Source organism: Maniola hyperantus, chromosome 1 (genome assembly GCF_902806685.2).
Source record: "Maniola hyperantus chromosome 1, iAphHyp1.2, whole genome shotgun sequence".
In the NCBI taxonomy this organism is placed as follows: Eukaryota; Metazoa; Arthropoda; class Insecta; order Lepidoptera; family Nymphalidae; genus Maniola; species Maniola hyperantus.
In genome coordinates this window covers 15,958,476-15,971,698 of record NC_048536.1, presented here as the reverse complement: position 1 = coordinate 15,971,698, position 13,223 = coordinate 15,958,476, and the positions used below count along the sequence as shown (strand labels likewise).

At 42.1% G+C, this 13,223-nt stretch overlaps 1 protein-coding gene across 13 annotated transcripts in view; it reads right to left on the bottom strand.

The window, feature by feature from the left end:
• Window positions 1-13,223, bottom strand: part of Patronin (calmodulin-regulated spectrin-associated protein patronin) — a 93,198-nt gene that overhangs the window by 14,793 nt on the left and 65,182 nt on the right. For 11 of the 13 annotated variants that reach the window (XM_069499836.1, XM_069499783.1, XM_069499789.1 and 8 more), the window contains 7 exons: window positions 11,121-11,171; window positions 8,469-8,542; window positions 7,329-7,650; window positions 4,655-4,915; window positions 3,427-4,272; window positions 2,940-3,176; window positions 2,372-2,576 (listed from right to left, as the gene is read on the bottom strand). In XM_069499836.1, coding sequence (XP_069355937.1) covers window positions 2,372-2,576; window positions 2,940-3,176; window positions 3,427-4,272; window positions 4,655-4,915; window positions 7,329-7,650; window positions 8,469-8,542; window positions 11,121-11,171 — 1,996 coding nt within the window. The remainder of the gene's footprint in view (window positions 1-2,371; window positions 2,577-2,939; window positions 3,177-3,426; window positions 4,273-4,654; window positions 4,916-7,328; window positions 7,651-8,468; window positions 8,543-11,120; window positions 11,172-13,223) is intronic. The other 2 variants (XM_069499787.1, XM_069499808.1) reach the window with 2 other exon arrangements.

Here is a 13,223-nt window from a genome sequence, read left to right as displayed (position 1 = left end):
AACTTAGTAACATTCAAATGGTGAAGGCACTGGAATAACCAATCTTTAGGTATAATCAGTGATATGTGGTTCAGTTCTTACTCCCAATTCAAGTCATTCCTACTAATATTATAAATACGAAACGGTGCTTGTTTGTTGGTATGTCCTTCAATCATGTCATTACGGATTGGCGTAATCTTTTGCATGGATTTAAAGTGAGACTTAGGGTGATGATATAGACAACTTTTAGCTCGGAAAACTAAGAGTTCCCGCGAGATTTTTAAAAACTTAAATTTTCGCGAAGTCGAACGAGCATATTGACTTTTTTCTTTCTTTTTTTTCTTTCACCGACTTATGCACAGACAAATCCCCTCCAACGTCGTCCAGAGCTCTTTACACTTATCGTCAACTGTACGTGTGGACGCGTGCGTGTGCGTGTACATGTGAAACACACATCGACAGTGGAACATTTCAGGCGCAAATAAAATTTTGTTGCATGTAATGCTTGTAGTAAAATTGATTGTAAAATAGAATTCGCGGTATTTATTACAATAACAGCCGCATTCAGAGCCGCTAATCTTTACTTAAGATTGAGTTAAAACGAGACAGACTTATGTGAGAGGTATAGCTCTGTCTCGTTTTAACTAAACTTAAGTAACGATTAAGCGACTCTGAGTCCGGCTGTAAATTACGAAAGTGGTGACTGATGTCTACATTTAATCATAAGCATTACATTTATACACATTTTGACAAGTTCAAACTTGTTATGTGACGTAAATCGTAATAGAGAAACGGTAAAATAACAGATGGTAAATATTATACATTGAGCTTTAGAAAGGAGTTAATATAATCAGCAGCTCTGTATGCTTAGTATAAGATTTTACACCTCACTAACTTTTATAGAATTCGATCGTTGAAACACAATAACGTTAGATTTAAATGAATCTAAAGTTCCTTGATTTTTTGTTGGTAAATATATAGACGAACTTGAGCTTTAATACAAGGCAATTAATGTTCATTTCAATTTAACGCTGAAGTGTTTCGATGTTTCGAGTGACAGAGACAACGGTCTACGAAGTCGAAGCTGCCGATTATCTCTTTCTAAAGCTCGATGTGTAATATTTTCTGTCGGGTAATTAATTGGACATTTCATTTTATGAAAAGTTCTACGTCATCATAACAAAGTTTGTATAAAATATAAAACAAGCTTATTTGGCTAAGCATTTAGTGCGCCTGCGGAATTTCATTCTTAAATATGCGTAAGGGCGTTTGTGCACTCATCCGTATTCGGCTCGTATCCGTGGTTCTTCGAAGTGGAATACGTACTCATTCGATTCGTATTTTTACGGAATCCGTGATTTCACGGATGAGTGCATACACAAAATAAGGGTAACATGAAAAATAAAACTGGCTTTGAATTTGGATTTAGCGACATTTTGTACAGAACATTGAGATTTTCTTGTGCGTATTAGCTGCGCTGCGTATCAACAAATAATAACATATACAAATTATGGCCAATTAAACATTTGCTGCAATCCATGCTAGCCTTGTAGAGTAACTTTTGAGGTTTTTTTTTCGTAGTGTGATTGTCAGTTTTAACATCTTATATAATAGGTTTGGGATATCAATATATATATATTTTTAAAATTTAAATATACCTATGTACAGTGTATCCGGGATTGAACAAGCGATAATTTTGGTGCATTTTCTGTAGCTCATTACCACTCTGAAACCACCCCCTTCTTTTTATCCTGGGTTTCTTTACCGCACTTAGATGTAGTTGTCCGTTGTATCCCCTCCCTCAACCCTCTAATAGGGCTCACCCTTAATCCCCTCTCAGGAACAGCTATATCAATGTTTAAGTGTTACGTGTGCAAAATTTTAATACCATCACTACCTAACAATACCATTATTTCCAAGTTTCTGGTATCAAAAAATAGTTCAAATTTTTTTTGATGCAAATTTGAAAAATCCACAAAATTTGAAAAAACTCAATTTCTTTTATCAATAAAAGAAATTGAGTTTTTTCAAATTTGGTGGATTGAAAGAAAGTGGCAATAAGTTGCAGAACGCAGACACCCTTAAGTTCTTAATTCGATCCCCGAGACAGTGGAGTTCCGTATACGAAATCGTACTGCAAATTCTTTTGTGATGTACTTGACCATTGGGGTTATGAAAAGTCATGTTGCCTCCACTACAGTGCGACAAGGCTCTCTTGGCACTTGAATGACATTGACAGGGGGGCGCTGTTGGAGAGCAAAGGCAAAATATTCAAACAAGAACAAAGGGGACACTTGACGGCAACGTTAGTTCCGATTTTCGCCACGCGCCAAGATAGTCTTGTCGCACTGTACTAGTAAGTGATGGCAGTGTAGTGTGACGCGGTACTGACCAGTGAGGTTGGTGGAGGAAGGCTGCTTGCTGCCCAGCATGCCCTCGGCGGCCTGCAGGGCTCCGCTGTCCACGTGGATAGTCTTGGGGCGCGCCCGCGCGGGCACCTTGCCCCGCAGCCGCGCGCCGCCCCCCGCCGGCGCGGGCAGGGTGCCTCCGCCCCCTTTCATTATCTCCAGGTATTCCGATTTGTCGAGGACTTTGCCCTGTAATGTAGATGTAATGAAAGAATTAATGACTGTGTTGTTAATTCTGTTATCATTAAACACAATTACAATGACCGATCTAGTATTGTAGGTATCTTTTTTTAAATTCAGATACAAGTTGGCCCTTGAATACAATCTCACCTGGTGGTAAGTGATGATGCAGTCTAAGATGGAAGCGGGCTAACCTGGAAGGCGTATGGCAGTTTTTATTAAACCCACGCCTCTTTGGTTTCTACACGGCATTGTATCGGAACGCTAAATCACTTGGCGGCACGGTTTTGCCGGTAGGGTGGTGGTGTCATATAAAGACAATCCTACCAACATTCCTGCTGCCATTCAAAGAACTTGCAATTGCTCACTTACCTCTCTTTCGGCTTCTTCCATCGCCTTTTTCAGCTTGTACTGTTGAAGTATGGCCTGCCTCCGCCTCGCTTGCTCCTCCTTCCTCGCGGCCTTCATCTCCGCCTCGGCCTCGTCCCGCGCCTTGCGCGCGGCGGCGGCCGCCTCGGCCCGCGCTCGCGCCTCGTCCGCTCTTTGCCGTCGTTGCAGGGACATGAGCATTATGCGTTCTTTCTTGCGTTCCATTTCTTCGGCAGAATTCTGGAAAAGAGTACAACATTGTGTGAATCAGGTACTGCTTTGTTATTCAAATTTAGTTGTGTGTGAACAACTAGTCTGAAGACATTATCGATCCTACAGAAAAGTAATGTTATAATAAAATTTTAGGACTGCTGCTTTCAGCACCAATACCCTCCACCTCTTCGATAGAGATAAGTTGCCCACATGTTTTTCATTAATATGTTTTAGTTTTAAGCTATTGGTACATAAATTTATACCAAATAGTTCTTACGGGGTCAGGGTGTAGTTCGCCGATGACAAGCGCGGCGGGCTCCGCGCCGGGCAGCCGCGCTCGCTCCCGCGGCGGGGAATGCCGCTGCGCGTCGGGTCGCGGCGCGTCCGTCCTCTCTTCGGGCAGCCGGTCACTCCACGTGTTCTCAGGACTTCGCTCCGGACTCGAAAACTCCGCACGGTCCTTCCTCGGGGACATCCGTTTCGCCCGCAAAGGTGGTTTGGGTCTTTTCGGTTGCTCGTTATCGAATGAAATGTAGAACCCTTTCTCGCTCGGTTCTTCCTGCTGCTCGAATCTTTGGAAGGAATTTCTGCCCAGCGACGGCCGGGTCGGGGAGGGGATGCGGTACGTGCGCGTGCCGGAGGAGATGTTCAGTCGGTTGATGCCTTGCCTTAGAGCGTCATCTTCCGCGTTGCCTATGAAGGATATGTTTTGGGGTTCCATGTCTTCGGGAGGCGCGGGACTGTGCAGCTGGTGCAGGCCGAGGGGCTCGGGTCGTTTCACTTCGGTCAGGGAGCCTTGCCGCTGGGGTGTTTGCGATCGACGCGGACTTTGCGTGGGCGGGGACTGGGACGCGACGGGGTATTGGTTGGGGCTTATCACAGTGTAGCTGAGGTGGTTTTGGGCGTCGCGGGTATTTTCTGTACCGTTCTGGTACCTATCGGCGTAGTGCACGGGGAATGTGGGCGGCGTGGTTCGTTCGTGCAACCTAAAACCCTGAGGGGTCCACGTCCGCTCGGGTGGGGGTTGGGGTTGGGGCTGCGGGGAGGGGGACTTCCATGTTCGCTGCGCAGGCTCGGGTTGCTGGGGCTGGTATGGAGGTTGCTGGTGATTTTGTTGGTGTAGCTGAAAAATATAGAGGCAACAGCTTATTAGCTTGTTTTTCGAGATACAATTCCAATTACTAGTTCGTAAAACAAGAGGTGCACAATGATTTTAATTTCTATAAGCTAGTTAACTGTGTAATTCATAGAAATGCTACCACCTCACTTCTTCGATGCTTCCCGAAACTATAAAGATTGGCAACACAGTGTCATACCCATTATGAATTCTTTGGACTTTCGTGTCTCTTTAGCCTAGAAACAGCGTACGATGTGCGGTTCTATACGAACACGTTAACCCATTCACTCCTCATCAGACCTATCAGAAATAACAACGACTCCTCACGACTCCTATTAGAAATAATCTGACCAAGTCCAAAGCATAGAAAAGTTGATGTCGGTGGTACCTGCCAGCCCCTGAGCTCCGCATTCTCTTGCTGCAGCTGCGCGTGTTGCGCGTGCTGCGCCCACGTGCGGCGCTGCGGCGGGCTCTCGTGCAGGAAGAACTGCTGGCGCGCGTACTCCGGCTCCATATCCCTAAACTGGTAGAGGAACGGGGCGGCCGGCTGCGGGCTCGGCGCCTCGAACAACTCCCGCGCGATGTGCGGCGTGGAGCCGAACGCGTTGGGCGCGCGCGACACATTGTGCTGTGAGCTGAATTGGCTGTGCTGCAATCGTGGAAAGCCGGTGGTTAGCTTGCGTGTGCCGCACTAGGCCGGTACTTGTGCGGAGGATCTGTCAAAGCTGACGCCAAACTTCTAGTTTGTTGGTGTGACCAATACCATCGTATTAGCATAAGCAGGTATAACGCGTGCCAATAAAGAAACGAATATAATGATGCAGCGTTTTTCATTTCATCTCACTCACTCACTCACTAGAAATAGGTATACTGTATAAATGAGATCGAATATTATGTTTTCGATTCGGTTTTTTATATTGACACGCCTTATATTAGCGCAAAAACGGCGGGGAGCGTAAACAGAGCATACACATAAGCGCGGCCAGCGCCCGTCTCACGTTTCGGGGTATTTTGTTAGGCGCAAGGCAACAAAAACAAGGCACGGGTTTTTTGAGGTCAACTCAAACTAAGCTTTATTAACGTTAGCATAACGGCGACGTCATGTGGCAAATCTTCATGTTTTATTTTCAGTATAACAATTTCTACAATATAGTTAAAGTAAATAAAGCCGAGTTTAGATAGTTATCATAAGGACTCCACATTGTCTGTTTGCGCTAGCTCTTAGTATTTACAGTACGCGGCAGAAAGTAATGTACATCGGCCTTTAGAATGACATTTCGGCTTTGTAGAGCGTTGTCTCTGTCACTCATACCTATATGACGTTTTGTCGGTCTCAACGACAGGGACAACGCTCTACGAATCAGCTATGTCCTTCTAAAGGTCGATGTACATTATTTTCGGCCGCGTAGTGTACTCACGCTATGCCAGACCAAAAATGCAGCGTTGCAACTTCAGAGCCAACTAGAAGTTTGACTAACACCAAACATGTGGGTGACGCTGTACAAGATTATGTCAACTACTTTGACATGCAAGAAAGAAATGGCCGTGGGAAGAAATAAGTTGATTATTTTTAATTAGCCCAAAAGGAAAGTAACATTTATAATCTATATTCTGTTTTGCTATACTTCCTCCTAGAGGCCAAACCACCGTGTGAATTTTGTCAAATGAGGACTTGCAACGCGGATGGCCCAGGATGAATTTTAAAAAAAACTATACCGATGGACGGAATGCCAGATAGACAACATAAATCGGAGTCCAGACCTTTGGGTACCGAACCCCAAAAACGCTCATTATTTGAAAAATAAGTCATATATTACTAGCTGATGCCCGCGACTTCGTACGCGTGGATTTAGGTTTTAAAAATCCTGTGGGAACTCCTAAATTTTCCGGGATAAAAAGTAGCCTATGTCCTTCCCCGGGTTGCAAGCTACCTCTGTACCAAATTTCGTCAAAATCGGTTGAACGGTTGAGCCGTGAAAAGCTAACAGACAGACACACTTTCGCATTTATAATATTAGTATGGATTAAAAGTTTCAAGTAGCTGCGATAGAATCGCAAGCGATAGCCGCAACCATTACGCTGTGCATATTCATGTAATATGTAACTTAGGTTTATTAGGACACTGAGGGCACATACGCACTGTACGGTTGCCCGCATTGCGGTCAGACGTCCGGTTGTTTGCATAATAAGATTGAAATTGCGGGTGGCTGATTGCGGGTAGCCGCCATTGCAACATCTGGTTGAAAAACTGTTACGACTTGCGGTCAGATCAAACCGTTTCATTGATATATGTGGAAGAAATCGTAGCTATTTACTATGTTTACGCACTTTATACAAAGAAGAAAAATGCAGAAATAATTACTGGTTATTTGCAAACATTATTTTTTTATTTTTTTTATTTTTTATTTAATAGGAAGCCAACGGTATACAAAGAAAACTAATTATGACGACTTATATAAACTTAGGACTATCAATGTATACTCACTTACAGGCTAACTCAACATGCTTAACTAGAACTTCTAAATAGTAAAACTTAAACTAAGACATTCTTTACGTACCTAAAATCTATAACAATTAAATTAATTACTAAATAAGTTAAAACTACGATGATTCTTACAACTAACAATAAAAACTACAATTAAGACTAACAATAGTACCTACCCAACAATTTCAAAATGAATCTTAGATGAAAGCAAGCATATTATGTATACAGCTCAACTCTACGACGGGCAGCTGCAAGCTAAGCGCACAGGGCGAATAGCAACCGTGCGGCTTAACGGCAATTGGGCAGCAGCCCTCACAGGACAGTTGCAGTGTGAATAGAAATACGTTTTATATCATTTTTTCTTGCTACCAACCGGACGGACGACTGGCCGCAATAAGGGTAACTGGACAGTGCGTAGTGCGTACGTACCATTACATTGAGTAGGATCTATTAGAGGAACTGTTAGAACATCTAGGTACTTCGGTTGTTGCCGTGCTTCTTGCAACTGTTGCTGTTGTTGCAATGCTACTGGTGCTGCAGCTTTTAACAACGATAAAAAAATAAAAATAAAACTCACCAATTGTGGAATGTTTTGTTGAAACTGTTGCTGAAAGGAAGTTTGTGTTTGCTGCTGTTGTTGTTGTAGTTGCTGCTGTAACATCTGCTTGGCTTGTTGCTGCGCTTGCTGCAGCTGCTGCGCCTGCTGCTGCAGCTGCAGCTGCTGCGCCGCCAGCTGTTGCTGCAGTTGCTGCTGCTGCTGCTGTTGTTGCTGCTGCTGTTGCTGTTGTTGTTGTTGCTGCTGCTGTTGTTGCTGCTGCTGCTGCTGCTGTTGCAGCTGGGTCTGCTGGCTGGCGAGCCGCGCGATGTCGCTCTGTATATCCTGCAGGCTGGAGTTCATTCTGTAAATATTAGCGCGCTGGCTTTTTTGCTAGGCTTTATTTCTACGCCAACAAGTTTAATTCGTGATCGGTGATGATAAGACAGAAGATACATTACGCACGAGAGTAGAAGAGATAAGGTAAGCTAATCTTAATATATAAAACAAAAAGGTGAGTGACTGACTGAAATTTGGCATGCTATCATGACGTAGGCATCCGTAAAGAAAGGATTTTTGAAAATTCAATCCCTAAGGGGGTGAAATAGGGGTTTGTTATTTGTGTAGTCCACGCGGACGAAGTCGCGAGCATAAGCTAGTACAATATAAGTATGAAAAGTCAACTTGTTACAAGTTTTAAAGTCAGATAATTCAAATATTTAACTGTATATACAACAGAAATAAGTTATAGCCTGACCAGAAATATAAAATACTTGCTCTCGGGGCGCCACTTTTGCATTTTTCATTGCAATACGAAGTACATATATATTCTTGTATAGGTAAATTAGTCCCACTAGTTTTCCGGAACATAGCGAATTTATTGATTTTTCTGATCAGGCTTTAAATTTTTTTTAAATAAAAATGACCGCCGCCCATGCACATTTGCAGTACCAGAGGAACCACCAATGCATTTCTCGCTTTTCAGGAATTTATTGGTCCGCCCCTTGAATAACCCCATGTTGTAATCTCATGGAACACCGCCGAAGACAGTTGATTCCACAGTGTACATGTGCGTGGGAAAAAGAATCTGGCACAACGGGCGGTCGAAGTGCTCCAGACACCCAGGAATGAATAATAATGGAGGAAGGAACATTTAAATGAAATAAATAGAAGAATCCTTACTTCACAATGGATTGCTGGTACTGCTCTAGCGCCGCATTCTCGGCGCTCTGACTAGTCACGTCCATTGCCATTTCCTGCGCGAAATATCAAATAAGTTACAATAAATTCCTATTAACCCTAAAAGCTAGAAGCTATAAGCTTGTTTCATGACTCATGAGGCATCGGATCCTACAGCCAACGCGACGATCTAGGTGTGCTATATGATCAGGATTGTTGGAAAATGTGACTAGATTCCTATCTTCTGTAAAATTCTGTTATGTGAAATTCCTCTAGAATTTAGATGCCTACGCATTGACGACGATTGGTTTTATAATATAAATCTTTATAGCAAACGACAACGATAATTTACTTCACAACTATAGATTTATGACTTTAACTATAAATTTTGATAAGTGTTCCTTAGATTATTATCTATAGCTATACTAATAAATAAAATTGAAGTTTAAAACTTTTTGAACTGGCTAATCTTCGGAACGGCTTCATATTTCGATGGGACTTTCTCAGACAAGTAGAAGATTAACCAAGCAGTAACATAGGCTACTTTTTAACCAACTTAGTCGATTAATAAATTAATAAAACTAATAAATAATATAATAATAATGGCCCTTTTTTTTAAGCATATCCTGTATTTTTTATTCTTTGTCATAGTATTAAGCAATAAAGATGTTTTAAATTAAATTAAATTAATAGTGCATTTTTATTATTATACTTTAATAAATGTGTAGTACGAGACGACATGTCAAAAACTTTCAATTGAGAATTTTGTTTTCGAAACTATACAAACTCGTACTAGTGGTTTAGATCATGCAGTTTATTTAAGGTCGTCATGCGAAACGATCACATCAAATTATTATTAAAGCACAATCAACATTTGAAAAGCTAATGCCATGTGATTCATACACTTCCATAATAATATTCGTGACTAAAGGTCGGACCGCATTATAGCGGCGTTGCGCAGCGCAGAGCGCTGCATAGCGCGTCGACAAACGTCAAAATATTTTTTCAATTATTTCGTATGGTGCATGTCGCATTAGAGCGGCGCTGTGTAGTCCGTTGCTGCCCGTCGCGGTATACAGACCGTTCACTTCACTATAACTTGTCCCCGGCCGTCATGTTGGCACCATTGCTTTGTTTACTTTAGGGTTTATTATTATGATTTGCAATGGTGCCAACATAACGTCAGGGGTTAACTTAAAGTAATTGCCTATAAGTCCCACAAATTGCTATTACGCTGGAACATCGAAATGACGTCATTTTGACGTCAGCCGAAATAAAAATATACCATCAGCACGAAACGTCAGTGCTGACGTCACTAAAATGGCGGCCACGTGCTTTAGCAATTTGCGGGACTTATACGAGAGAATAGTTTGAGGCGAAGCGACGCGCCGCGCAGTGCCGCTGTAATGCGGTCCGGCCCTAAGTTTCATGGTCGAAACCTACGAGGCATATAAATAGAGCGCATATTTGTTCGCCGCCTACATACTACATGCTTTAGCTTACCAAATTGGGTACAATGGCTCGATGTTTTGTACAATTTATGACTTAGCATATTTTATAGAGTAATAAAAAAATGTTGTTTTCGGATCATTAGATCTTATAACTTTGTCATATTCGTGCAATCTAGGCAATTGGCTAGTATTTTCTTTTTAATTTTCCCCCCTCTTTCATCCCATATATGATATATCTGATTTCCAATTAGCGATGAGTGCTAATTGGGTTGGGCTCAAATCTCTGAACTAAATTTACAGATCTAAAAGTAGCGTTTTACTGTTTTACAGTACGCGGCCAAAAGTGATGAACATCGATCTTTAGAAGGAGACAGCAGATTTGTAGAGCACTGTGTCGGTCGTGGAGACCGACAAAGCATCATATGGGTATGAGTGACAGAGACAACGCTCTACAAAGATGAAATGTCATTCTAAAGGCCGATTTTCATCACTTTCGGCCGCGTACTGTACTCAGGTAACATAATGAAAAGGATAACACTACTTTTAGACATATCAATTATGTTTAGATATTTTGTATAGCTGTTGAACACCCACATCAGTTGATCATTCTTTTCCTGTAGGTACCTTTGTACTTTTCATCATCTTTGGTTTTTTATCATGTTTTTTTCGACTTAGTTATAAGAATAGCGTCATATGGACCTCATGCTTATCAGTTAAGTCGATGTAGGTTTGAGGGACATCGTCGACCACCGCTTGTAGTAACTAGTAGGTACAGTGCGACAAGGCTATCTTGGCGCGTGGCGAAAATCGGAACTAACGTTGCCGTCAAGTGTCCCCTTTGTTTGTCCCCTTCACCAGGGCCTAAAGCCAAGATGGCAGGCCCTAGCCGGTATACTCGGCTTAAAGAACGACACCTGGGTACAAAGATGCCCAGCGTCACACCCGGGTAAGGAGGCTAAGCCTCGAGGCCCGTACTCCCGTCTAGCCGTCCCGGCCAAACGGAGAAGACCCACTGATGAGTCCCCTTTGTTCTTGTTTGAATATTCTAAGCGTTTGTTCCAGTTTGTTCTTTAACAGCTCCCCCCTGTTAATGTCATTCAAGTGCCAAGAGAGCCTTGTCGCACTGTATATGGGAGTTGTTTGATAGCAGACATTGACATAAGCACACACACAAACCACATGGCACTAACAACACAGCTCTCACCTGCGTGTGTTCCGCGGGGGCAGCGTCCGCCGGTGTGCGCGCGCCCTTGCCCTGCAACACGTGCAACCGCCACCGTAACAACACGTACCATCGACAACTGCGCTACATGCGTTAGTCTACTACGTCCAGGGTTGCCATATGGTATGCAAATAAAACAAGTACTCCTTTCTCACTAATTGACCCCCCTTCCTCCCTAATATAATATAATATAATATCCATAATATATATATATATTGGTGTGGTAAGAGGCTTCGGCCGTGGTTAGTTACCACCCTACCGACAAAGCCGATCCGCCAAGCGTTTTAGCGTTCCGGTACGATGCCGTGTAGAAACCAAAGGGGTGTGGGTTTAATAAAAAACTGGCATACCCCTTCCAGGTTAGCTCGCATTCATCTTAGATTGCATCATCACTTACCACCAGGTGAGATTGCAGTCAAGGGCTAACTTGTATCAGAATAAGTAAAATAAATAAATATCCATTATCAAATCGTGCGTGTAATACACTATTTAGAACTTTGACATAAAAGTAACGCGCACGCACCACGCTAGGCATGTTTGTAAAGATTTTTATCAATCTTAAAAATTACGATCTTTGATTTTAAATAGGTAATTCCAAAAAACATTACAAAATCGTTTTATTACAGTATGTCACCTTTTTGTTTGCGAAATAGCACTCAGTATACATTTTTCCATGTGGCAACCCTAACTACCTCATACGTGCCTAAGAGCGACCATACACGGCCAGCTAGGGCAGTTGACAGTTGAACAACGTACACTGACCTCTCTAGATATCGTCAACTGCTTCAGCGGTGCCATATAACAAAAAAAAACAATAAATGTAGTTCGCTGTGCAGTCTTAGAAGCGGTCGGTCATGACTGCATAAGCTACCCGTGTATGGCCGCTTTGACGTGTGAACTAAGGCGTCAAATAAACGATCGGTTTGGATCAGTCAATTCCGTCAATCAGGAATTGCTGGAGCAGATATTTGTCATGAAAACATCAGCCGTCATTAAAGGATGACTATTCACTCAAGCGGAGCGGAGACGGCTTTATAGCAGACCAATCAAATTATTGACAGATGACGCGTCAGTTTTATTAATTCATTCCTATGTACAATCAATCAATCAGCCTGTTTGCTTCCACTGCTGAACATAGGCCTTCCCAAGAGCACGCCACCACACACGATCCTCCGCCTTCCTCGAATTGTACAACGCCTTTGTATGTTGGCGTTGAACACACTAAGGCTATGTACAATACGCGGCAGAAAATATTATACATCGACCTTTGGAAAGAGATAGCGGTTTCGTAGAGCGTTGTCTCTGTCGTTGAGACCGACAAAACGTCACATAGGAATGAGTGACAAATACAACGCTCTACGAAGCCGAAACCTCTTTCTAAAGGTTGATGTACAATTTCCTGCCGGCTACTGTAATCTGTTTGGTCGGCTTAACACCTTCTTGCTCAGCTCCACTTTAGTGGACGGACACCCTTATACGGTACGATATCCGTCAGTCACAGCAGCTGTGATTTGGCAATATTGACAGCAAAACCTCATCGTTCAATTGACGCCTAGTGACTAAATTGAAACACGATACGGGTGAAAAAAAAAAAAACTTTCCTACTGGTTTTAGACTTAAAAAAATTGTTGGAAATCGTGAACTCGGGAGTTGGTATGGCAGTCGTGAGACATACTCCTAGTATTTTATTTTGAAGAAACGACTTGATAAAGTACATTTTGAAAATTAGGAGGTTCATTTTTGAGAATCACAAATAATCTGTGTCACACATTTATATTTTTAGTATTAGGGCTAAATTTTGCAGACCATTAAATATATTATGTTAACAATGTTATTGTTACTAATAGTGAGAAATATATTATTAAAAGTATATACATGCTTTCCTACAGTGAAATCTTAACGATTGTCATTAAAATATACGTGCTATAAGTTACAAGTGTCTGCACAATGTAGGTAGTGAATAATAATTGATGATATGTCTATTAAGAATATAATTGCAAAATTTTACGAAAAATGTTTTATGACAAATTGTACAATGGTTTTGCGCCGCAAAATATTTATGTAATATAATCTGAAAATACATAA